This window comes from Phocoena phocoena, chromosome 20 (genome assembly GCF_963924675.1).
Source record: "Phocoena phocoena chromosome 20, mPhoPho1.1, whole genome shotgun sequence".
Lineage (NCBI taxonomy): Eukaryota > Metazoa > Chordata > Mammalia > Artiodactyla > Phocoenidae > Phocoena > Phocoena phocoena.
The window spans coordinates 16,807,527-16,834,589 of NC_089238.1; the positions used below are offsets into that span (position 1 = coordinate 16,807,527).

Genomic DNA, 27,063 nt, shown 5'->3' on the forward strand with positions numbered 1-27,063 from the left:
GAATAAAAACCTTTTTAATATTGTAAGGTGCACTGCAGGTATGTCACGCTGCCGGTTATTACTGGGGTACCAAATGCCCTAGTCAATGATGCAGAGGGCTTGGAAAATGCATGAATTCATATTTTCAGAGCGTGTAGAACTGTTATTTACAGTTTTTTTTTGTTTTTGTTTTTTTCAAATCAGCCCCAGGACATCTCTAATAGTCTACACAGGTACTGCCATAGCACTTGCTTTGATGTTCAGAATGCCTCAGAAATGTGTTCAATGCCATGATTTATGGGTCCTCCAAAAGATTTTGTTGTTAACATGCGAGCAAACAGTATTAAACAATATTATCTAAACTATGGCTGCCAAGTACTGGACCTTAATAATGAAACCAAATTACAAAACATTTTCTTCTGGAGCTACACAAAAGATATAAAATTAAAATTTAAACTATCAACCACTTTTATATACTCCAATTCTCCTACAGTGCAATTTTCCATATCTTTATCACTACTGAATATTTTAAGGAGAAAGTTAACAAAAATCAAAATAGATAAAAATATTTAATCTTTGGATCCCTTTATTCCATGGCCTTCATAAAAACACAAAGTGGCCAGATTTTTTTTCCCACTATAGCTTAAAATGTCAAAAAGATTTACTAATAATTTTAGCAATTAACTCTATACTGAGTCATTTGTGGGTCACAGGTCTAAGGACCAGTGTTTTGATATCTTATAGGTTGCCAAAATAATTTCTAACACTCTGAATCATCTTGAAATATAATGGAAAGAGTCAAGGTATCACAACAAAACTCCAGGCATATCAGGAAGAACAGGTTAATTGACACCTAGTTTTATTGTCTTAAAAAAGGGGGGGGGTTACTTATTTGAAAATACAGCTAAGTACATTCTTATCTATGATTATTTACATTTGTATACTGAAAATATCTATTATGTGGATAAATCCTGTGATATGCCATTTGCTACAAAATAAAGTTCTTACAATGAGCATAAGTAATTTACCCTTTTTAGATAATGAAAGAATGTATCAAATCTTCATTTACGTTCCAAACATTTAAAAAAAAAATCAAAATAAACAATCTTAAGCCTGAAAAGCTATGAAAAAAAGACCCACCCATACTTCTGCTCCTCAGCACATCAACTTCTGCAAGGACACAGTATGTTTGCTGACTTTAAAATGTTTATTCTTTAAAAAATTAGTTGCTTTTTATACAGCTATACAAAGTTCTTAATGTTTCTTTGGCAATGGAATATAATGGAATTTTACAACTATATAAAAAAGTTACCTTTGCCTAAGAAACAGTATTTACTGTGTGTACATAGTTGACTGACAAAATTCTCTACCATCCAGCACCCTAATTAATTGACGAAATAAGCTACCTCAGAAGGGTTATTACAGGATTTCCAAAAAAAGAAAGAAAGAAAGAAAGAAAAAGAAAGATATAGACAGACACACAGACACATAGACACACAGACCCTTCCTTCTGTGGCTCAAAACAGTATCACGGCCCTATCTGCAGGCAACTCACAATAACTGCCAAATACAATTTAGTGATAAGAAAAATCCTTTCAGTGATGAAAAAATACTTATAAGTTCCACTGGAGTACTGCTTTAGTTTAACTATACATAAGAAATTACTTAACCTTCTGCTATTCCAAATATATTTAATGCTCATTTATTAAGATGAGCCTTCCCTCCCACCCCCAAAATGAACTGTATTGTATCTTTGAAATTAAGCAGAAAAACAAACAAACAAACAAACAAAAACCCAGTGCTGGTGACAAATATACAGCAAATTCACTTTTTCATTCTTCTCAAAGACTGAAACCAATTCTCAGGACCACGAAGAGCTAAAAATCCATCTATTTTCAAAGACTTGTTTGCAGACTATGCAGCAACTTTGTTGTCTTTCTAAAAAGGAAAAAAAAAATTAGCTCATGTTTCAAACTATTGGGGTTTATTAATAAGTATTTCTTTTAAATCTGCTTTATTTTAAGTATATTTTTCATAACCTTTAAATATATCCTCCTCTTACTTTCACATATAAACTCGTTTCACTGATTTCCAGGAAACACTTTTTATAACTTACACACCCAGCAGTAGCTCATTATCTGTTAAGTGTATTTTCCAGTTAGTAGAGGTTAAAGCAGTGGTGCTGTGGGCTTGTCCTAGCAAGAAGGCCCCCTACGAAGATATAGGCACACCCTACTACCTTTGGTGCCGTCCTAATAATTAAAAAAAAAATTAAGCCTTCATCATAGTAGTCAAACTCATCAAATACAACTGACAACATTTTGTGGAAGAAGATAAATAAAATTCCCGAGTCTTTGATATCTTTACTAAGCAATAAAATATCCAGGTGGTAAAATAACATTTCTCTTCTCCACAGTTTCATGTCAGGAGAAAGCAAGGATTTGGAAATTCATTTTAAAAGGACAACTTTTAAATCTGAAATAAGTTCTGAAAATCAGAGCGCTGCCTGGGAAATGTTTTTAAAAGCAACCAGGGAGAAAGCAATAAAAATCTCAAGGAGCCTCTAGCTTTCCAGTGAGATTAATCCTAAACCAAATGCCTGTACACAGAGCCAAGGGCTTCTCTTTTCCTCAGGACTAGTTGCTACCAGCTAGCTGCTACTAGTTGCTACCTGATTTTTACTGCTGATTCTCACCCTGACTGTTAGAAATACACACTGCCTACGTTAAAAACTTAATTTTATCTGTGTATACAACACCAAACCATTTGTACAATGTTATTAAATTAGAATACAAACGGCATGGTGTAAGTTGATACAGAAAGAAATAAGCTGAAGATGATCCTGATGTCTGTCCCCCACCAGTGCCAACCTTCACATGCCCTGTGTTTTTTTTTTACCTTTCAGAAAGCTGTATGATCAATCCAGACCTTTTAGGGTTCAAAAGCTGTGATTTTCTGAAAGGTAAAAAAAGAAAGCGAGATAGAAAGGGAAAGAGGGAGGGAAAGGGGAGAAGGAAACAGAGAAGTAGCAGGAAGGAAAGGAGAAAATAAAAGGGGAAAGGGAGAGAGTACCATGCTGAGTCATTTCAGATACCTTGTTGTCTCTGGACCCTCTCTGAATAAACACAGACTCAAATGAAAGGCAACCTGTCTCACCCACCATGGCAGCTTAACCTCCTTAGCAGCAGCGTATAAAATAGGAGTGGGCCACTCTCTCATTAGCCCCAGCCTGATCTCCCAGCCCCCAAAAAAGAAAGAAAAGAAAAAGCACCATAGGACCAAACTCACCACAAGTTTATGTTTCTAACATTATCCTAAGGAAAACTCAGAAGCCGAAGACTAAATTTTGGCTAAGCTTATACCTAGATCAAGAGAGTTAACTCCTCTGGGTCCTTGGTTTCCTAACTATCTATTGAAGTAGGGTGGGAGAGAAGTTCTAGTTTGACTGATACTTCTAAGGAGTTCTAAAAAAAAATATATGATCCTATCTTTACCCATGTTTTCATTAAACAACCAGATCTGCTTATAATGTTCATGTCAGTGGAGCATAAAGAACAAAGCTAACCCATTACATGAAGGCTGCTGCAAATGCCACTGTACTTCATCTCTGAGAAGTATTAGATGCTTCAGAAACAAGTATAATCTTAGAAGGTAAATTTCCTTTATGTAATAGTGGTCAATCACTACTTCCACCTTTAAAGGTGCCAGATGCTATGATTTAGAAGGAACAGGCTGCTGAGAAGGTCTGGGATCTAGTGGCAGACAGAAGGATCATGCAACTTTGGAATGGACAAGCAATGGCTAGCCATACTGATGGACCTTCAGCCTCACTGAAGTAACTTATTCCTAATCAACATGCTAAGTACTTACTTCAAGCCCACTATGGCTCCATGCTGAGATAGGTGTTCTGGTGGAAAGAAAAGTAAAATACATATTCACTAATGCCAAGAGGCTCCCACCTAGTTAGCAATGCAGAACAAAACAAAACACATGAAATAGGGAATATAAGTATATGTAAAATGTGTGGTGATGAGAGCAGATACCACAGGAGGTCAGAAAAGGAAGAAATCAGTGGAGGAAGGAAGAGAAGTTTCTAAGGATAGAGCAAACCTTAGGCAAGACTGAAAGGAAGCCCCTGTCTTTCAGCTGGGTCTGTCTTCCCACTGGACCATAAACATCAAGAAGGCTGGGACTGCATGTGTTTTGTTACCACCAATGTCCAGCATAGAGCTTGGCATATACGAAGAATTCAATATATTTGGTCAATGAATGAAGTCAGAGTTGGAATCAAGCAGTGTGTATAAGAGATGACCATGAGTCAACTGCTTGAATCGGACAGGTTAAAGGGTAATAATAAATGGGGCTGGATATATCCAGTGGGACCCTTACAGAGTAAAACGAGCAGGCAGTGCAATGTCACATTAGAACCTTCTAGCCATCAGCCTGAGGTCTAGTGAATCTACCACTCCTTGAAACACCCAAGCAGAGGTTGAACTATCTGTCAGGGATACATTAGTGCGGATAAAGACTCATGCAGACAACCTCTACAATGCATTCTAATTCTACAATATATATGATAGGAGTTTTAACTAAAGGCTCAAAATGGCTGAACAGTGAGACACGGCCTGAAAACGAAGGTTTGCGTTAATAAGTGCATATTCTATGCACACAGTGGTTATTCAAAGGTTTACTGATGACTGCTCAGATAAAGGGAATTAATGATCCAGTCTTACACAACATGACAGCTAACTTTTTCAAATATATGAAAAATCATTATGAAGAAGAGTATATATTCTGTGTATAGACAAGGGTAGAGTTAAACTAATAAGTTTAGAAGGTAGAGGGAAAAAGATTTTGTTCAAATTATGTGTGTGTCTGTGAAATCCTAATAATTAGAGCACACCTGGGGTGGGATGGATGCTCTTAGAAAGTGTAATAAGTTCCCAGCCCTCATAAAGGATACCAACAGAAGAGGTTTTTGGTTTGGCCAGGAGGTCACAACTCTCAGATGCTTTCCAACTCTGAGACTTTAATGGTGTGTCTGAAATAAAACTGTGCAAAACTGAGAGCCAGAAAGGTTTAACAACTCAACTGAGGTCATACTAGCAAAAATTACTAAAATTCTCATCAGGATCAAGGTCTAATTTAAACGTACTTTTTCTCAAACCAAGCTGACTCAATGTGGTCTTCAACAGGAGTTGCCATAGGTTCTTCAACAGGTAGCTGATATGCCTGAAGTGAGGTAAAGAGAAACTGAAGGTCTAAACACCAATCAGTGGGTTATTATGGTAGTTGGCAGAAACGCCTCAAAGGAATGAATGTGGTGATGTGGAAATGGCCCATGATCATGGATACCTCCACAGCCTGGTAGACAAAAGAATACCAAACTGAGATGATGGGAAAGTGAGAAGATGATGAGGACATTCTGAGGAAGGTTAAGTTTAAGTTAATCACAGGACACAATGCAAGTAAATATAGAAAAATGTAAGTGAAAGCATACAAGGTCCAAGTTGAAAAACTGATTAGAAGCTATGAATAGACAAGCTCAGAAAGGGGAGGGGGAAATTGCTGCAGGAGAGGAGAGAGGGAAAGCTCGAGCCTATGCTAAAGTGCAAACATGAACACAATGGAGCAAACTGAACATTGCAGGCAGAAGGAATGGGTAAAAATGTCATGAGATAGGAATAAGCTTGGCACTAAACAAGAGCAAGAAGACCCACATATGTGTAGCAGAATGAATGAAGAAAAGGGCAGTCCCACTGGCAACAAGATCTAGAGCAAGTACTAGACCTCTCATCTGGAGAAACAGGCAGATCATGAAGCACCTTACAGGCTGTGTTAAGGAACATACGTTATTTTTATAAAGAGAGAAATATCAAAAAGTGTTAAAAAAAACAAAAAGCAGGAAGAAAGACTCCACGTTGGGTGGGCAGTTATCAGTGTCAAATATTGCAGAGTAGTTAAGGGCAAATATTTGTGAAAAGGCTACTGAATTCTATAAGCAAAGGTCACTGGCAACCTCAAGAGGAGTAATAGTGGCAAGGAAGAGGAGTTCTGTAGTTCCTAAGACACAGTCCCCTAGCTGAAATGGCCATTTTGCAAGTTAGAAGTGCTGAAGCTACATCAGGCTGCATCTACCATGGCTGGGTATCCTGAGCTAACGACTTGAGGCTAATTTTCAGCAGCCTTGGCTGTGATGACACAATACTAAAGGCATCAAAATTAACAGAACAGATCCAAAAGCCACTAACAATGACCCTTCAAAAGGGATCTCAACAATGACCAGTTTTAAATATTGAATAATGAAATTCCTGCTAGTAGGTCTTTTTGTTTCTTTTCCTTTTCTTTTTTTTTTTAAATTTTTTTTTTAAAATTTATTTTTGGCTGCTTTGGGTCTCCGTTGCTGTGCGCAGGCTTTCTCTAGTTGCAGTGAGCGGGGTCTACTCTTTATTGCAGTGCATGGGTTTCTCACTGCGGTGGCTTCTCTTGCTGCAGAGCAGGGCTCTAGGGTGTGCGGGCTTCAGTAGTTGTGGTATGCAGGCTCAGTAGTTGTGGGGCACGGGCTTAGTTGCTCCGCAGCATGTGGGATCTTCCCAGACCAGGGCTCGAACCCATGTCCCCTGTGCTGGCAGGCGGATTCTTAACCACTGCACCACCAGGGAAGTCCCGGTCTTTTTGTCTCTAGCTGCCCTATGTAATTCCTAGTAGACTTCTTTATGATAGGATTTTGATCGTTTCTTTGATTATATACTTTCCTCTCCACTATCCCTAAAATCGATGACTAGGATAGTAACACTGACTTAAAGACCCCTTTAAATATGTTCTTCCTAGATTCTCTTGGTATTGAAGCATACTTTGTAATATGAAATAAAGGTGATACAATATGGCTCTTTTCTGTACCATATAATATCTTTTAGTGAGCCCCTGTGCCTCCAACAACAACAACAAAATTTTTTTAAGGAAAAGAAATTAATCCTAAGTCAGTCTCTTAACAGGTTTTTGGAAGAAATTTTACCAGTCCATTAAATCTGAAACCATGGCTTTATAACAGAAAGATAAAAAAGAATATCACATTTCTATCTCTTTACTTCCTCCAACTGAAAAGAAAATAGTTAAAAAAGAATTAGATTCATTAACCAAGAAGTTACTGCTCCTTAAAATTATATAAATATCCTAATCAGGTACATCCTCCACTGAAAAGTCAAATGGAAGTTATACAAATGCCCTAAAAATATTCACCTCTAATAGATAAGAGTTTAAAACATTTTGAATTTCATACAACTGCAAGCCAACCCCAAAGCACATAATAATACTTACCCTATATTCGAAATCTGCAAACTCCCTGCCCCCACGACCTCCTCTGAATCCACCACGAAATCCTCGAGGAGTGGCAAAGTTACCACCTCGGCCGCTACCACGTCCTCGGCCACCACGGAAACCAAGACCTCCCCTGCCTCTGTACCCTCCACGGCCACGGTTTGGACGAAGTGGGATTCCAAATGTTTCTGCATTTAATCTTCTTTCTTCAGCCCAGGTTGGTCTCCGTTCTCTATTATGAGAACAAATAATCTTTAGTGTATCAAGTTTTAAAGAACATTTTCCAGCAAAACTATGCAGCACTGATTCCCAAATTAAGGCTAAGTAATTCCTAAGAATCAAAAATAAGCACCTTATCTAAGTCATCACAAGCTGTCCATGGCAATATGTTCCTATAATTCATGTGAAAATATGACTGGTATTAAGCTTCTTGCAAATGCAGTTGATAATACAAAGAAACTGACAACAGCCCCAATAAATGGGATTGGCAATTCACTCTACCCTCCAATCAGCCCCAAAGGAAGAAAGGGCAAAGCCAGGAAAGGAAACCTTGTCTCAGGATGTGAAGAGATGGAGGATAGATCCCTGAGTTCCTAGTACGCTCCTGGCCCAACCTCTGAACCTGACGCCTGAAGCGTCTGAATTGCTGCTGCTGGCCCACAGCCCAGATAATCAGAGGATTCAGAATCATCCCCATCCACGTTTAAAGTGAAGTAGAAAACTGCCACCAGGTGGCACCAAACTGCAGCCTGGAGGACAATTAGGATCAGGCAGCAGAAACCCTGGAACTCTTAGTTTGTTATGTTGGATCCTTTAATTAACCAGTTTTCTGGATCCACATTTACTGCAATATAGCAGAGCTTTACTGTATCAGCAAACTTCATCTGAACTACATTGTAGAGGGGTAAAGTAAAAGGTGTTTAGGTGTTAGATGAATGCCTCTATTTTTATTTACTAATTTTCAAATGTGAATGCATCCCCAAACAAAAGTATATGATTATTTATTTTTCTCAAAGAGCAATATCATTTAAAATTTTAGTATAGATTATCTTCTTTTAGCAAAATAAACATTAAACAATTGTAGTCATTAGATTTTTTTTTTTTTTTTGCCACACATTGCAGCATACGGGATCTTGGTTCCCCGACCAGGGATTGAACCCGTGGCCCCCCCACCCAGGGATTGAACCCGTGCATTGGAAGTGCGGATTTTTAACCACTGGACTGCCAGGGCAGTCCCTAGATATTTTTAAGTATTCATTAAACTTTGTGAATTTATAAGAATTCATTTCACACTTCAACCTCCTAAGAGCATAAGAGCAGCTTAAAAGACTACCTGTTATCATCACAAGAAATATTATCAAAGAAAGATTTAGTTTTGTCATAATAGCAGTTAGGTCCAAGTGGATCTTCTTCATCTGCATTTCCTTCACTGTTTTGGGTATCAACTCCTGAGTCTCCTTTATCTTCACCATTTACAGGCTTCTCCTGTTTCTCAAGTTTATCTTCTAATGAAAAACAAGCACATACCATAAAAGTCAAGACTTGTACTAAACATCCATAATTCACAAGTCAAATAAGAGTATTTTTTGAATAGAAAAATAAAAACTCACCTTTCAATTTAAGTTTATTATGAAACTCTCTGTCGATTTCCTCCTTGTTAAATTGTGCATTTGCACTTTCAAAGTCAAAGTCTTTCTCAAATTTCATTGGACCATCTCGTCGAATACCAAATCTTCCCCTGCCACCTCGATGACCCCCACGCCCTCTCCTTGGAGCTGAAGGAGCACCTGGAACTATATTAATAAAGAAAGAACAAGCTGGTTTAGAGCAGAAGCTATTATTGTGGTCTTTATGGTCAACAAGAGAAATGCTTACAAGTCTCTATACACATGACGATATTTGTATTTTTTAATATAAAAAAGATGAAGTTTCACAAACATTTAATACATAATAGACTGAGAAGAGCACATATAAAATTTATAAACATGAAATTTATAAATGGCACACGTGAAATTTATATCTATGGGGTTTACACTCATACATGCTACTGATACAGTATACAACCAAACAATTTGGGAGACTTCTGTACTAAATTACTTTGTTCTTCTTATATCCCTAATACCTACAAAATGTCAAATATATATTGGGTTCTCAAAATTCAGGAAGACTTTTATGGAAAGGATCATAGAAATCAAGATTTATAGTGAGAAAAATAGATGAACATTTAGCAGCACAAATTGCAAGATAACACAAAAGACAAGAAGTACATGGTCTCGGATTTCCCTGGTGGCGCAGTGGTTAAGAATCTGCCTGCCAATGCAGGGGACGCGGGTTCTATCCCTGGTCCGGGAAGATCCCACATGCCGCAGAGAACCAAGCCTGTGAGCCACAACTACTGAGCCTGTGCTCTAGAGCCAACGAGCCACAATTACTGAGCCCGTGTGCCACAACTACTGAAGCCCACGCGCCTCGAGCCCGTGCTCCACAACAAGAGAAGCCACTGCAATAAGAAACCCGTGAACAGCAATGAAGAGCAGCCCCCACTCACTGCAACTAGAGAAAGCCCGCGTGCAGCAATGAAGACCCAACGCAGCCAAAAATAAATAAATAAATTTATATTTTTTTAAAAAAAGAAAAGACGTACATGGTCTCAACCACTCCAACCACTTCCTGCTTCACCTTTACTGTCTCCCTCTAAATGGCTCCATATTTTTCAAGTCTTCCTGTATCTATTTTTCTCTACAATTTAATACAATAACAAGATTTATGAGGTATGATAAAGCAATACCAAAGTAGCATAAATTATAGTGAAAACTTGAGAACCCAAATATCCAACACAAGAAGAACAGTTAAGAAGAAAAAAATTAAAAGAGAAACATGGAATAGTATTTGATGTTGGTTAACAGAAAAATATAGAGCACAAAGCACTATGAATTCAATGATTATAATTATGTGAAATGTTTAACACATACTGATAAAGATCAGAAGCGACTACAGAGTAATAGACAGGTTTGTGCTCACTGTTCACTAAAATTTGGCAAATTGTCTAAGTTTGAGAAAACAAACCTCAAAAACCCACAGCAGTATATCCAGACACTTAAATCTAGACAAGCAGGATGTTTAAATATTCAGCTCTACTACTGAAAATGTCTTGGCCAAAAGCCAGAAATTACAGCACAGTATTTCTGTCTTAAATTTTGAAGGGCAGTGAGAGATACTTTTATTTATTGCTTTACATGATTTATATTTTATTTTTTAAATTGAAGTATAGTTGATTTACAATGTTGTATTAGTTTCTGGTATACAGCAAAGTGAATCAGATAGACACACACACACACACACACACACCACACACATATACACATATTCTTTTTATATTAAAATATGCAGTGCTTCATGAATTTGCATGTTATCCTTGTGCAGGAGCCATGCTAACCTTCTCCGTATCGTTCCAATTTTAGTATATGTGCTGCCAAAGTGTGCACTACTTTACACGATTTTTGAATGATGGAAGCATGGCAATTATTTTACCTTGAGAAGAGAGGGATTCTTTTTCCAAATTAAAAAAAGTGAAACATAGTAAACCAAACCAAAACCTCTGTAATTCTATGGCACACAGCACAAATAAAATACATATAGGGACTTCCCTGGCGGTCCAGTGGTTAAGACTTTGCCTTCCAGTGCAGGGGGTTCGGGTTCAATCCCTGGTTGGGGAGCTAAGATCCCACATGCCTCATAGCCAAAAAAACCAAGACATAACTCAGAAGCAATACTGTAACAAATTCAATAAAGGCTTAAAAAAAAAATGGTCCACATCAAAAAACAACAAATAAAAACATAAACATATAAAAATGTACAGAAGAAATAGTGTTTATACATTTAAAATTGTATCTAGCTTTCTAAAATTAAGTGAAAGAGCATCTTCCAATTATTATGTAATTAAAGAGATCACACACTGCTTTTATTTTTTAATTTGGAAGAGTTTATAATTATAATTTATTCTCTGCTAATAAATTTGAGAAGAATAAAATGGATGGATTTGGGGTAAATGTCATAGATTACAAAACAGGTAAAGAAAGTATACAATCATATTAAATCAATAATAATGAAAGAAAGTTAAAGTCCTTGAATAACTACTTCAAAAAAAAAAGGAGCCCAGAGCTTAATTTTAATGAGAAAACTTCTCAATTTTAAAGGTACAGATAATTCAATTCTTTTTTAAAACATTTATTTTATTGAAGCATAGTTGATTTACAATGCTGTGTTAACTTCTGTTGTACAGCAAAGTGAGTCAGTTATATATATTCTTTTTCATATTCTTTTCCATTACAGTATATTACAGGATATTGAATATAGTTCCCGATAATTCCATTCTTTTTTTTCTTTTGGCCATGCCACGCGGCTTGCAGGATTTTAGTTCCCTGATCAGGGATTGAACGCAGGCCATGGCAGTGAAAGCACTGAGTCCTAACCATTAGGCCACCAGGGAACTCCCAATTCCATTCTTAAAAGCATAGAAAACAATTTTATAATGCTAACATGAAACTGACACAAAAACATAAAAAAATACAAAAGACAGTACAAAAGAGAAAGCCATAAAACAATGTAAATATAAATATACAAGTCCTACTTGCAGATAACATTCAAGAATATATCAATAGACAACTGCCTACCATCAAGTAGGGTTTATTCCAGACACGTGATTAAAAAAAAAAAAAATCTTTTGAAATAATTAGGTTAAAAAAAATTGAAATAAAAGTAGAGTGGTTCTATATGCCTATCACCCAGCTTCCCCTCCAATAGTTACATCTTGATTATCTATTGTACATTATCAAAAACTGGGAAAAACCAGGACACTGGCACAATATAATTAACTATACTATAGATCTCATATTCAGATTTCAACAGTTTTGGATGTTCTCATTTTTTTGTATGTCTTTATGTACAGTTCTATGACATTTTGCTACGTATACAGATCCACAGTACCCCCACCATAAGATAAAAAACTGTCTGTTACCACAATGAAACTCCCCTGTGCTACTCCTTTATAGTCACCAACCCTTGCTATTCTTTCTTTATAGTAATTATGCATCATACATTTCAAATGTTCCCTCTATTGAAAAGCATAGGATAAGGCTTTCAGATCCAAGTAACAACTTACCAATTTGTCTCTTGCTATCATTTCTGAGTTGCTCATTTTCTGGTCTTGAAACCTTGTGTACTTCAGCTATAGAACACACAGAAAGTGACAGTTAACTTAGGACACATAATCAAAAACTTCTGGAAAGTTAGAAATGGAAAAACAAACAAACCCAGAACAAAACCAAAAATCTATATATCCCCACCACCATCACTACTTTGAGTCAAATTTGAAAGACTGAACATTCTATCAAGTTCAGTTTAAACTTTCTAGGATCATTTACATAGAGTAAATGTTTTTAATGAAAGTAAGTTGAATGGAAGATGTTGACCAGTCAATTAAAAAATAGTAAATAGCTAAAGTTCTACCTCGCCTGTGCTCTTGATTCTCTATTGCTTTTTGGCTGGTTGATTGTAAAGGCCTGGTTGATGATACAGGGCTCCTTCTCCCAACAGGTGCCGGAGCAGGTAAGTGGGCCGAGGCTGTCTGCACTGCTTGTTCCATGGTTGGGCTTTTTCTCAAAGGGTCTAACTGAGGGCTTGAACGACCTGAAACGTAACCAAAAGATATGAAACTATCCCTATCCTCTGGGGGTTTCAAAATCACCTAGATCCTAAAACTAGGTCTAGAGTTTTACTTCTACCAATTCAAATCCTCAGCACAATCTGAATCCATCTACTCATTAGACCAGAGTTTAAAACTGTTTATCTTTACTGGGCTGGTCACTTGATCAGTAAAAAAAATAAAATAAAATAAAATAAACCCCAAAACAAACAAACAAAATCTGGTACAAAATCCCCCAGGAGTATTATCAAAGATAATTTAGGCAGGTCAGATGTAGGCTTTCCCCAATAACCACAACCACCAGATTACACTGAGACTTTAGCCATTATTTCTAGAGGCTTTAACTTCTTTTAAAATTTATTTTTGGGTGCTTTGGGTCTTCCTTGCTGTGTGCGGGCTTTCTCTAGTTGCGGACAGCGGGGGCTACTCTTCCTTGTGGTGCACGGTCTTCTCATTGCAGTGGCTTCTCTTGCTGCGGAGCACAGGCTCTAGGCGCGCGGGCTTCAGTAACTGTGGCTCCGGGATCTAGAGCGCAGGCTCTGTAGTTGTGGCGCACGGGCTTAGTTGCTCCGCGGCATGTGGGATCTTCTCAGACCAGGGATTGAACCCGTGTCCCCTGCTTTGGCAGGCGGGTTCTTAACCACTGTGCCACCAGGGAAGTCCTAACTTTTTTAGTACTTTCTGAAGATATGTCTAAAGTGATACCCTTATATCTATAAAGTATTATCTGAATTAAATTTCTATTATAAAGGAAGTAAAGAACTAGAAAGTCAGGTGAAATTCTTCGATTCCTTGGAGTCTTGGGTAATTAAACATCAATACTAAAAGGCCAGCAACAAATAAACCCTTCAGATAATTACACAGTAGCCATACTCACCCTTTGCTGTTTGAATGATCACTTGGCAAATTTTTGCTTAATATGGGTTTTGTACTTACAAATTCCATTTTTTCTTCCATGAGGTCAGAGCCTGGTCACAGTATGAACAGAAGAATGTAACACTGGGCACTCCCATCATGCTTTTTGTCTCTAATGTTTGCCATAAATCTCCGCTCAAGATGCTCTCACATCCCATGATATTGCACCAAAATAGGTTTTGCTTTATAAAATTGTCCTCATTTTATGTAAAAAAAAATATTCCCAAATATGCTGCAAATGTTACTACCCACCTGTGCTATCTGCACAGGCTCCAAACTGGGGAACTGGTGAGTACTGACAGCACATTGGTTGTGCACCAGGTGCTTCAGGGACTGCTTATTAGTAATACTCCCCAAATATACGGTTAACTAAAGTATGCAATTACAAATGTGTGTCACCATTTCCAGCATTAATGACAAAGTTTACTCTGTCATTAATAGAAACACTGTAATTTTCCTACTGATTATAATGGGAAATCATAGTGGTTTATACAAGTTTTGGTCTAAGAGAAAACATTTTGTAATCACTTATCACCTTATAAACAGATTTATTTGTCAAACAAGTGTTAAGTTTTTGGAAAAGCCTATTGTTTAGGTAATTTTATAGTAGTACATTAAATGGTCTTATAAACTTACAAAACTTTACTTCATTAAGGCTTTTCTTTAAGATCCTGTGACTCACAATATTACAGAACTGCAAGTGATAGGGCAATCACAGTAAGTAATAACTCACTGCTGTGTGTTTTTCTTTTTAATATTTATTTATTTGGCTGCACTGGGTCTTAGTTATGGTATGCGGGATCTTTTAGTTGCAATATGTGGGATCTAGTTCCCTGACCAGGGATCAAACCTGGGCCCTCTGAATTGGGAGCACGGAGTCTTAGCCACAGGTAAGTGCCTGTATTTTGAAAACCTTCGTAATTAAAGTCTGGTACTACATCATGATGGCAATTTTGTTATAAATAGGGAAATACAGGTGATACTGGACATATTAGGGATAAACTCAAAAGCTCTTTTATAATAAACACACCCCCGAGTTATCTTCACATTCTTATTCTTACAGTTACAAGAAAATTCTAGGTGTTAAAATTTTATAAATTTCAAAAATTTTAGTTGGTGAAATCAAAATGCAGATTCTCAGGCCACCTCTCCCATTGTTTTATTTAAACATACCTCTTTCTTCTAATAAATATGTAATTAAATTTAGAAAAACATTTTAATCTATTCAAAACTTATTTTAGCCTTAAGTATGAGGGAAGGATTCTAGAGTTACTTTTCCAAGTGATCAGGCAGTTGTCTGTTCACAAAATCATTTACTGGATGGATCATTTAGTAGTCTTTCTCTACTAATTTAAAAATAATATCTTTATCATATACTAATTATTTATTTATACTTGGATCTATTTCTGACTTTTGCTCTATTCATCTCTAAATTTATTCCTGTACTGCTTTATTTTATGTATACTTTATTAAGGAGGTAAGCCCTATCTCATTACTTTTTTTTTTTTTTTTTTTTTTTTTTTGCAGTACGCGGGCCTCTCACTGTTGTGGCCTCTCCGGTTGCGGAGCACAGGCTCCAGACGTGCAGGCTCAGTGGCCATGGCTCACGGGCCTAGCCGCTCCACGGCATGTGGCATCTTCCCAGACCGGGGCATGAACCCGTGTCCCCTGCATCGGCAGGCGGACTCTCAACTACTGTGCCACCAGGGAAGTCCTCATTACTTGTATTTTTAAAACATATCTAGGTATACTTGCATGCTTATTTTTAAGATAGTCTGTGTATCTATTTTATTAGGTTCTCTTACTATTCCATGTAGATTTATTGAAAGTACAGTAAATTTAATTATTATGAGAAATAAAGTCTTCCTAATACTAAATCTTTTTATCTAGGAATAAGATATCTTTCTTTGATTACATGTAACTTCTTTTATGTCCCTCTATTATATTTTGCATCTTTCATCATAGAGACTGGCCATATTTCTTATTATGTATTTTATATATAATTTCTATTTCTCATCATTGTGAACATCTTCTTTCATCCCCATTAATAATCAGTGGGTTAGGTTTTAGGACATCTATTTTTTTTTTTTAATTTATTTAATTTTTGGCTGCATTGGGTCTTCACTGCTGTGCAAAGGCTTTCTCTAGTTGCAGTGAGCAGGAGCTACTCTTCGCTGTGGCGCACAGGCTTCTCATTGTTGTGGCTTCTCTTACTGCTGAGCATGGGCTCTAGGCATGTGGGCTTCAATAGTTGTAGCATGCGGGCTCAGCAGTTGTGGCTCACGGGCTCTACAGCACAGGCTCAGTAGTTGTAGCTCACGGGCTTCGCTGCTCTGCGGCCATGTGGGATCTTCCTCGACCAGGGCTCGAACCCGTGTCCCCTGCACTGGCAGGCGGATCCTTAAACCACTGAGCCATGGGGGAAGCCCTAGGACATCTACTGATTTTTATACTTATTCTCTACATTTTACCTCTATCTAATTTAAGTCTCATATTAGTTCTAGTTTTTCAGTGAATTCTCAACTCCAAGTAGGAAGTCAGCATTGGCAAATAATGCTATTCTAATATTAATACTTCTTATTTCTTTTTCATGTATTCCTGACATAGCTAAAAATTCCAGAACAATGCTGACTAGCAATGAGAAAGGGAATCCTCACTTATGATTTTAATAAGAATCCTTCTGGTGCTTCAATATTAAGGTTAATGTTGGTTATTAATTAAGATAGCTAACATCTACTGAGCACGTTCTATGTGTCAGGCATTATGTTAAGGACACTGATACATTTCAAAAAAATTTAACCCTTACAATAAGTCTGTTGTTTTATCAGTAAAGTCCTGTTTTATAGTATGGAACACTAAAGCTTAAAAAGATTAAATATCTTCTCTAAGAAGGAAATCTTAAAAAAATTAACAAACCAATAACAAACACACACAAATATACACTTATGTTAACCTAGATGAAAGTCTGGATGTAAATATTTGTTATTTCTGGGTGGTGAGATTATAGGTATTTTTATTTTCTTCCTATGCTTAGTGTATTTCTTTTTTAAAAAATTTATTGAAGTATAGTTCATTTACAAAGTTGTGTTAATTTCTACTGTACAGCAAAGTGATTCAGTTATACATATATATATACACACATATATTTTATATATATATACATTCTTTTCCATTATGGTTTATCACAGGATATTGAATATAGCTTCCCGTGCTATACAGTGCGCTTAGTGTATTTCTAATTTACCTACAAAAAATCTTTAGAATGTTAAAAAATTAAAAATTAAGTTTTAAAAAAATCAATATGAATAAAAGTAACTACAACTATTTCAAAATATCTAAAGTGAGATACACAGGATTATGTTTAGCATTGGCTTGATTTTACCCTCAAGTGCTTTAAAAAATACTGTCCTGATCATAATAGCATCTTTCTGAAATGATTTACATTGTTTTATTTAAAAGTAAACATCCATATAAAGCAATGGGCCAGTTTCACCCACTTTAGCAGCAGATAAAGAATCCTGGGACCACTGAAGGTTATGAGACTGGTTGGTGGAAAGACAGAATTAAAAAGAAATGAAACAGGATCCTTTAAGCTTATTAAAATGCAGATCTCCAAGCTCCAGGGATTCTGATGTAGCAGTTCTCAGGACCTACATTTTTAAGAAGCATTCCAGATCAGATGATTTGATTGTGAGTGGCCCACACTGAGAGCCACTGCTCTAGATTCTATGAGGATGCTAGGAAAGATGCAACAGCATAATGAATAGTTTGTTTCCTCAGCTACTATTTCAAATTCATCAAGGATAGTTCATCCTCAGTGGTGTCTGAGATTGACCAGTAAGTATTATATACAAGTAATATAATTGTTTTGTAAAAAAAAAAAGGTCAAACTTAGACAATGTTCACCATTTCAGTTTTATGATCTAAGAGTTATAAAAAGTCTGAACAGTAGAAGTCATTCAATAATGTACTTATTGAACAACAATTAAAATTTTTTTTTAAAGAACTAAGTAGAAATTATACATGTGAGTTACAACCTGCAAAAGCTCTTACATTCAGAGAAAGACTACTATCTATAGAAATTTAGAATGGAAAATTTTGAAGGAAAAAACAGCTTACCTTGAGATAACTGTGTTTTCAGAGATCTTGTATCCTGTGTAAAGGCAGAACCAACTGCACTACTTTGGGATAGGGCACCGCTGTTTGATGCTTCTGTTCCAAAGGATGTCAAGGAGCTTCCAGCTTTAAGAAAATTTTTTTGAATGACAAAAAATTTTAAACCTTTCAATTATATAAAGTAGCACAGCATTTTAATGATAATTGTCTCTCCCTATAGCACTTGTGTAAATTAATAATACTGGAAATTAATGAAACTGAATCAAAAAATACTTTGAGAAATTTTTGACAATATATAAAAAGCAAGCCCATATATACTCCAGCATCTTTGGATGCAAACAATTTTTTTAACATATGCAATACTCTCCTGGACAGTTATACAGATGGGACAGCAAGGATGTACATCAGATAGAGAAGTAGCAGAAATGGTACATTCAATACCATCATTAAGGTTCAATTATCTTAACACCAAGTATCTGCACAAATAGTCAAATCAGCAGACAGGTCTATGAAGAGCTTTTCCAGCATTTCCAAGGCAGTGGACAATGGACTCCAGTCCATTCTAATGCCTCCCCTCAGTACAGTATTGTGGGCTGCATTCTGCCTAAAGCAACCACAAAAAGTTCTGGTAATATGAGGAACAAAATATGAGGAAAGGACCTTTGCTATACTAGGTTATGTCAATCTTCTTTTCTACATTTCTTCAGAACTTATGGATCAATCACTTTCCATATACTGTGCTCTCTTCTTAATATTTAATCTACATAGGCTTTCTCTAGCAGGAACTGTTTCAATAGCCCCTCTTCCCCCACCTCTAAATCCAATATAAAAGTGGTACTGAGAATAATCTTTTATGAAACAGAAAAATAATCACATCACTACAGTGCTTAGGACTCTCTGATGGCTTTCCACTGCCCTCACGAAAAAAGTTCAAACTATTTACCTTAGTTTATAGGGTCCTCCCCCTTATCTGCCTACCTCTTTTCTCATTACTCATTTATACCTCTTTGTTCCACAACAGAAGTTTAACTACCTGCTTTAAAATTACTTGAAGATTATGATCATGTTCCTCACATCTTCTAATTTCCAAGCTAAGCAACTCTAGTTCCTTCAACAATGACTCACCTTCACATGCTCTTTAAGCCTTGCCTCTTTTGACTTCTCCTAATTTAATGAATTCTAGTTGTTCATATCTCTCTTAAAACGGGGCATCAGAACTCAGCAAAGTACCTCAGACAATAAGAATGAATGGGACTCCTTTAGAGGTGTAATCCATTCAGGCTGCAGTCCCAGCCAGCTAAGGAGAGGCCTAACATAACCTCCCACAACATCCCCAGAAATGTTGAGGCTACTGCTCTCAATAATTCTGTGGGATGCTGAATCTATCCCATTATCCCTAGTATTTCTGGGTAATGACCAAGACATAAACCACTCTGATGATGTGTATTCAACCTCCATCCTGCTCTGACTCAACCTCCCACTCACTGCTTGCGCCTGCCTCCCCACCACCACCTAGCCCCATGAGCAAACTCTTCTACATCCTCCGTCTCTTTTCTGACTTCCCAGTCATACTACACCCACCTCCCTCGTGCCATTGCTGCTATTGATTTATCTCAAGTTATTTTTCATGTAGAGTGTGAGGCAGGGGTCACTGTTAATTTTTTCCAAATAGATATCTAGCTGCTGCAAGATCATTTGTTAAAAGGATTTCCCCTTCTATCCACAGGAAAATAAAAGTGAAATTTATAATCATCATTCACAAAAAAAACCAAAACAAAACAAAAAAGATTTCCCCTTCTCCACTGAACTGCACTGGCATCTCTGTCTTAAATCAGCATTTAAGTAGGTCTATTTCTGTACTCTCTATTCTTTACCCTGGTATATCTGTGTATTCTTATATCAATAATTCCCTGTTCTGAATCTTGAAATTGGGTGTATACCTCAAACTTCCTCTTTCTTCAAGAGTAGTTTGGCTATTATAGATTTTGTATTTCCATACAAATATTAGAATCAGCATGTCAATTTCTAGTTTTAAAGTGTGATGGGATTTTGATCAGGATTGTGTTCAACCTGTAAACCAATTCTGGGGAAAGTGTCATCATAAAAATAATATTGAATATTCTAACCCATAAGCATGGATTAACTCTCCATTTATTTAGATCTCTAAATTCTCTCAGCAGTGTTTTGTGATTTTTATTGTAGAGCAGAGTTTTCTCAACTTCAGCACTACTGACGTGTTGGGCCAGATAATTTTTTGTTGAGAGGGGTTGTCCCATGCATTGTAGGATGTTAAGTAGCATCCCTGGCCTCTACCCATTAGATGCTAGTAGTATCACCCAGTTGTGACAAACAAAAATGTCTCCAGGCATTACCAAATGTCCCCTGAGGGAGGGGGGTAAAATGAACTCCCCTCCACTGAGAACCACATAGAGATTTTCAAATACTATCTTTTGTTACATTCATTCCCGGGTATCTGATGTTATTGGTGCTATTGTAAGCTTTGTTGCACTTTATATTTCATTTACCAATAATTTGTTCTAGATCAGCAAACTTTATCTACAAGTAGCCAGATGGTAAATAAAATATTCTAGGTTTTTCAGGCCATATGCTCTCTGTTATAACTATACAACTCTGCCCTTGTAGTGTAAAAGTAGCCACAGACCACATGTAAATAAATGGGTATGGCTGTATTCCAGTAAAACAGGAGGCTGGTGGGATTTGGTCCACAGGCCACACAGTTTGCCAAACTGTCTGTTCTGAATACAAAAATACAGTTGATTTTTGTATATTTACCATGTATTCCTTTACTATGCTAAATTCACTTATTCATTCCAGTAGGCTGAATATTCCTTTGCATTTTCTACATACACAATCATGTCACCTTCAAATAATAACATTTTTAGCTTTGCCTTTCCAATCTCTAAATCTTTTATTTATTTTTTTCTTGCCTCACTGGACTGACTAGGACCTCTAGAACAACACTACATGAAATAAGACAATTCTTTCGCTTTATTCCTTACCTCAAGGGAAAAGCATTCATTATCCCACCATTATGTGTGTAAGTTTTTTTTTTTTTAATAAATAAATTTATTTATTTATTTATTTTTGGCTCTGTTGGGTCGTCGTTGCTGTGCGCAGGCTTTCTCTAGTTGCAGTGAGCGGGGGGGCTACTGTTCGTTGTGGTGCGCAGACTTCTCATCGTCGTGGCTTATCTTGTTGCAGAGCATGGGCTCTAGGCGCACGGGCTTCAGTAGTTGTGGCACGTGGGCTCAGTAGTTGTGGCTTGCGGGCTCTAGAGCTCAGGCTCACTAGTGGTGCACCGGCTTAGTTGCTCCGCAGCATGTGGGATCTTCCCGGGCCAGGGTTTGAACCCGTGTCCCCTGCATTGGCAGGCGGATTCTTAACCACTGCGCCACCAGGGAAACCCTGTGTGTAAGCTTTTCACTTCACTGATCAGGTTAGGAAATTCCCTCCTATTCCTTAGTTGTTGATAAAGGGGTTTGAATTTTACCAAATGCCTGTTCTGTATCTCTTGGGATTGCAGTTTTTCTCCTTTATTCTGTTAATGTGGTAAATTACTAATGATTTTCAAATGTTAAAACATCTTTGCATTCCTGAGATGTCATTATGTAATATCCTTTTTATGAACCGCTGGCTTCCACTGCTAATACTATGTTAAGGATTTTTACATATATGTTCAGGGAAATTAGCTGTAATTTTATTTTCTTGTATTGATTTCATTTAGATACCATTTAGTATCTCAGCTTGCCTTGGTTATCTGGTTAGGAAGTGTTCTTCTTTTATTCTCTCAAAGAGTTTGTGTAAGATGGGTAAAATTATTTCTTCCCTAAATGGTAGAATTTATCAGTAAAGCAAATAGTCTAGAATTTTCTTTACAGAAGATTTTAAATTAGTTTCAACTTCTTTATTTTTTTATTTTTTTTTTTTCAACTTCTTTAAAAGGGTGATACTGAGACTGTACTTCCTCCTGTGTTGGTTTAGGAAAGTTGTATTTTCAAGGAACTTGTCTGTTTCATCTGAGATGTCAAATCTGTTGACATAAAGTTGTTCACAATATCTTCATATTATCCTTTTAGGATCTATAGTGATGCCTACACTTTCTTTTTTTTTTTTTATTTTTTAAAAAATTAATTAATTTATTTTTGGCTGTATTGGGTCTTCGTTTCCGTGCCAGGGCTTTCTCTAGTTGCGGCGAGCGGGGGCCACTTTTCATCACGGTGCGCGGGCCTCTCTTGTTGCGGAACACAGGCTCCAAACGTGCAGGCTCAGCAGTTGTGGCTCACGGGCCTAGTTGCTCCGCAGCATGTGGGATCTTCCCAGACCAGGGCTCGAACCCGTGTCCCCTACGTTGGCAGGCAGATTCTCAACCACTGCACCACCAGGGAAGCCCTATTTGAGTCTTCTTTTTTTCCTTGTTTAGTCTTGCTAGGGGCTCATTAATTTTATGAAATTTTTCCAAGAACCAGCTCCTGGCTTGATGATATTATATACATATTTTTGACTTGTTTCTATTTCCTTGATTTCTGCTTTAAATTTTTTCTTCCTTCTAGTACTTTTGGGCTAATTTTCTTTCCTTTTTCTTAGCTTCTTAATAAGCTGGCAGCTTAGAGCACTGATTTTAAAATATTCTTGTTTTGGGGGCTTCCCTGGTGGTACAGTGGTTGAGAGCCCGCCTGCCGATGCAGGGGACACGGGTTCGTGCCCCGGTCCGGGAAGATCCCACATGCCGTGGAGCGGCTGGGCCCGTGAGCCATGGCCGCTGAGCCTGTGCTCCGCAACGGGAGAGGCCACAACAGTGAGAGGCCCGCGTACCGCAAAAAAAAAAAAAATTCTTGTTTTCTTATATATGTATTTAAAGGTATGAAATTTCCCCTAAGCAATGCTTAAGCTCCACTCACAAATTTTGATATGTTGTACTTTATGATCATTATATTTAAAAATATCTTATTTCCCCTATGATTTCTTCAATTCATTAGTGATTCTTGTAAGTTTGCTCAATTTCTGTATTGAGCAAACAGAAAGATACTATTTGTATATTTTTCAATTTATCTTTTTTTTTTTTTTTTTTGCGGTACACGGGCCTCTCACTATTGGGGCCTCTCCCGTCGCGGAGTACAGGCTCCGGACACGCAGGCTCAGCGGCCATGGCTCACGGGCCCAGCCGCTCCGCGGCATGTGGGACCTTCCCGGACCGGGGCACGAACCCGTGTCCCCTGCGTCGGCAGGTGGACTTCTCAACCACTGCGCCACCAGGGAAGCCCCAATTTATCTTTATTAATTCCAAATTTAATTTCTTTGTGGTTTGAGAAGATACCACGTATGATTTCAATCCTTCTGAATTTAATGTAACTCATTTTATGGACCAGGATTTGATCTATCCCATTGATTGATCAATATTTACTTAAAAGAATCTACTTTCTGCAATTGTTGGTGTTGGTGTACTATTTTATAAAAGTTACATACACATCTAGGATTGTTACAGCTTCCTGATGTACTGTTATGAAGAATCCTTCTTTATCTTTGGCAGTACTCCTGATCTTTAAGCTGCTTTGTCTGATGTTAATTTTCCTAACATAGTTTTCTTATCAGTGTTTGTATGGTATGTCATGCCTTTTTCTGTTCTTTAACTTTCTTTTAATTCATCTCTTATAAACATCACATAGCAGGGTCTTTTTAAAAAAAATTCAGTTTGATGATCTCTGCTTTTTAACTGGAATGTTTAATTCCTTTATACATTACCAAAGTAGATTTATTTATTTATTTATTTAGGCTGTACCACGTGGCATGAGGGATTTTAGTTCCCTGACCAGGGATCAAACCTGTGCCCTCTGCAGTGGAGGCAGGGAGTCCTGACCAATGGACTGCCAGGGAATTGCCCCCAAGTATATCTTTAACAATCCTTTGTCTGTCATCCTTAATGCATGAAACACCCTCCTGGTTTATGCTAACTTTATTTTATTTTTGGCTGTGTCAGGTCTCAGGTGCAACACAAGGGATCCTCCGCTGCAGCGTGGGCTCCTTGTTGCAGCACATGGGCTCCAGAGCATGTGGGCTCTGTAGTTGTGGCATGCGGGCTCTCTAGCTGTGGCCCGTGTGCTCAGTAGTTGCAGTGTGTGGGCTTAGTTGTCCTGCGGCATGTGAGATCTTAGGTCCCCAACCAGGGATCGAACCCGTATCCCCTGCATTGGAAGGCAGATTCTTAACCACTAGACAACCAGGGAAGTCCCTATGCTAACTTTAAAGTTCATAAGCATGTTAAGTATTCATTAAACTCAGTGATTAAAAATTAATGTGTACAAAACACTAGAGACCTAAGAGAATCACTGTCCAATATGGTTCTGCTATTTAAGCAGCTAAAATGTACCCACTGGCTGAACCCATGTTCAGCCAATATGCCTCCATCTTGCCCACAAGAGTAGTATGAGACTTAGCATGTCATGGCTATTTTGATGCTTCAGTTTATTGTGAGATAATTAATTTTTCCTAATTAACATCAGTAATGACCTAATCTTTGCACATAAAAATTATTTGTGCATCAGCTTAAAAAAACAAAGTATGAGAGTATCTCTTTCTTCACAATCTTGCCAAAACAGAATATATTCAAACTTCTGTGTTTTTGTCAAATTGATAGTGAGAAATGGCGTCTTGGTGATGACTTAAGTTGTATATCTCTTATCATGAGCAAGATTTAAGCATCTTTCCATGTTTAAGCGCCATTTGTATTTATTTTTTTCTGAAAAAGGCAAAGTCAGTGTCTAATCTTTACAAATTTTTCTGTTGGATTGTGGAGCTTTATTTTTAGAAGCTCTTTAGATATTCAGGATATTAACCCTTCATAATATAAATTGCAAATAAAACTATGAAAATTAAAATAGAAGAAATTCCCCCCAAACAGCAATAGTGTAATCTTGATTTATTTAAACTTTCTCTTTACATCAGAATATTAGGCACAGAAAATGAAAACAAGAGGCTTAAATTAAAATCTGGCTTAATTTTACCAACACAAATTATATCTAAGTTAATTCCGTTTCTAAAATACATCTGCCACCTTAATCAATGCTACAGTTTTCCTCCTCCTCGTTTAACTACTTCTAAATACTATATATAGTTCTCTAATTAGCGACTCCAAAAATTGTTCTGCCAGTATGAAAATCAAACAATCAAAAATAATCTGTCAGGGCTTCCCTGGTGGCGCAGTGGTTGAGAGTCTGCTTGCCGATGCAGGGGACACGGGTTCGTGCCCCGGTCTGGGAAGATCCCACATGCTGCGGAGCGCCTGGGCCCGTGAGCCATGGCCGCTGAGCCCGCGCGTCCGGAGCCTGTGCTCCGCAACGGGAGAGGCCACAACAGTGAGAGGCCCGCGTACCGCAAAAAAACAAAAAAACAAAAAAAAATAATCTGTCACTGCAAAAATTAAGTCTACCCACATGGAAAGCACAAGCAAAACCTTCTACCTTTTTGACACCCAAAGAACACTAAACCAGCAACCTCCAATGTCAAAATTAGATAGCAGCATTTATAAGGAATATATATTTCACCACCACAAAATACTTTGATTAGAGGAGCAGGATGTGAAGAATAGCAGACGCAGTATTTATTATGTAGATACTTTGTGCTAGACCCTGTTCAAATGCTTTATACATATTAAGTTATGCAAACTTCACAGTAATGTAGAAGGTAAGTACAATAATCCAAATGTTAGCTAACTATTCAACTTAGTGAAAGGAGTCTCAAAAGGATAATATAATTTGCGATTGTCCCTTATCTGAATCCTCAGAATAGGATTCTAACAGTTATAACTAACGTAGAGTATATCTTGATTAACGTGTATAAGCAACATTGATCTTCACTTGACCAGGATTAGAAGGTACGTGGACCAAAGCTACCCTATTTCACCAATCCAACAACAAATCTGAAAGTAATTAAATATTTAAATTTTGATTAGGGATGAATGTCTGGGTTACAACCCACCCCCCAACAAAAATAAATTTGAAAAATGTCAAACCTGTGTCAAAATTGAAAGAGGAGTACACTGAATATCAATATATTCCTCCATCTAGCTCACCAACTACTAACATCTTGCCACGCCTATTCCATTTCTTCATGTTGTGATATACACAATTCTCTTTTTCCTATATAGACTACAATCAGTTTGCCTCTTCACCCTTAAATACTTCAAAATCATCTCCCCAAAACAGACATTCTCTTATATGGTTAACCACAATACCATTACCACATCTAAGAAAATAAACAATAACACCATCCAACATTTAGTCCTTACTCAAAGTTCCTCAGTAGTCCTAAAACATTCTTTGTATCAACTTCTCCTAAAACTTGCGATCCAATCACATGTTATATTTGGATGCTATGTCTCTCCAGTCTTCCCAAGTCTAAAACAGTCCCAGGACTTCCCTGGTGGCGCAGAGGTTAAGAATCCGCCTGCCAACACAGGGAATATGGGTTCGAGCCCTGGTCCGGGAAGATCCCACATACCGTGGAGCAACTAAGCCCGTGCGCCACAACTACTGAGCCTGCGCTCTAAAGCCCACTCGCCTAGAGCCTGTGCTCCTCAACAAGAGAAGCTACCGCAATGAGAAGCCTGCGCACCACAACGGAAGAGCAGCCCCCGCTCGCCGCAACTAAAGAAAGCCCACGCACAGCAACAAAGACCCAACACAGCCAAAAATAAATAATAAATTAATTAATTAAAATAAAGATCGAATGCAATTAAAAAATAAACAGTCCCGCTGCCTCTGTTCTTTACAACATTGAATCCTTTGAAGAGCCTGGCATTCTGAATATATATCTCAATTTCTTCATGATTAGAGCCTGCATTTTCAGCAAGAATACCACAGAAGTGAAGTTGTTTACCCTCCTTCCCCCATATCATCACATCAGCAGACATATAATCATTAATTATGGCAATGCCAAACTTGACGACTTAATTAAGATGGTGACCATCAGATCTCTCCATTATAAAGGCACATTTTCTCCCTTTGGAATTAATAAGT

At 37.5% G+C, this 27,063-nt stretch overlaps 1 protein-coding gene and 1 non-coding gene across 10 annotated transcripts in view; both read right to left on the reverse strand.

Moving 5' to 3' along the window:
* Positions 1-1,167: 1,167 nt before the first annotated feature.
* Positions 1,168-27,063, reverse strand: part of LSM14A (LSM14A mRNA processing body assembly factor) — a 55,639-nt gene continuing 29,743 nt past the window's right edge. Inside the window, exons 4-10 of one of the 9 annotated variants that reach the window (XM_065898505.1) lie at positions 18,035-18,157; positions 12,805-12,984; positions 12,458-12,523; positions 8,907-9,089; positions 8,630-8,801; positions 7,297-7,528; positions 1,168-1,917 (exon numbers count right to left, since the gene is read on the reverse strand). In XM_065898505.1, coding sequence (XP_065754577.1) covers positions 1,894-1,917; positions 7,297-7,528; positions 8,630-8,801; positions 8,907-9,089; positions 12,458-12,523; positions 12,805-12,984; positions 18,035-18,157 — 980 coding nt within the window. In that variant the 3' untranslated portion in view covers positions 1,168-1,893. The remainder of the gene's footprint in view (positions 1,918-7,296; positions 7,529-8,629; positions 8,802-8,906; positions 9,090-12,457; positions 12,524-12,804; positions 12,985-18,034; positions 18,158-27,063) is intronic. The other 8 variants (XM_065898504.1, XM_065898507.1, XM_065898506.1 and 5 more) reach the window with 8 other exon arrangements.
* Positions 10,675-10,781, reverse strand: LOC136141602 (U6 spliceosomal RNA). Its single transcript, XR_010657774.1, has one exon. It is a non-coding gene; the product is annotated as a U6 spliceosomal RNA (small nuclear RNA).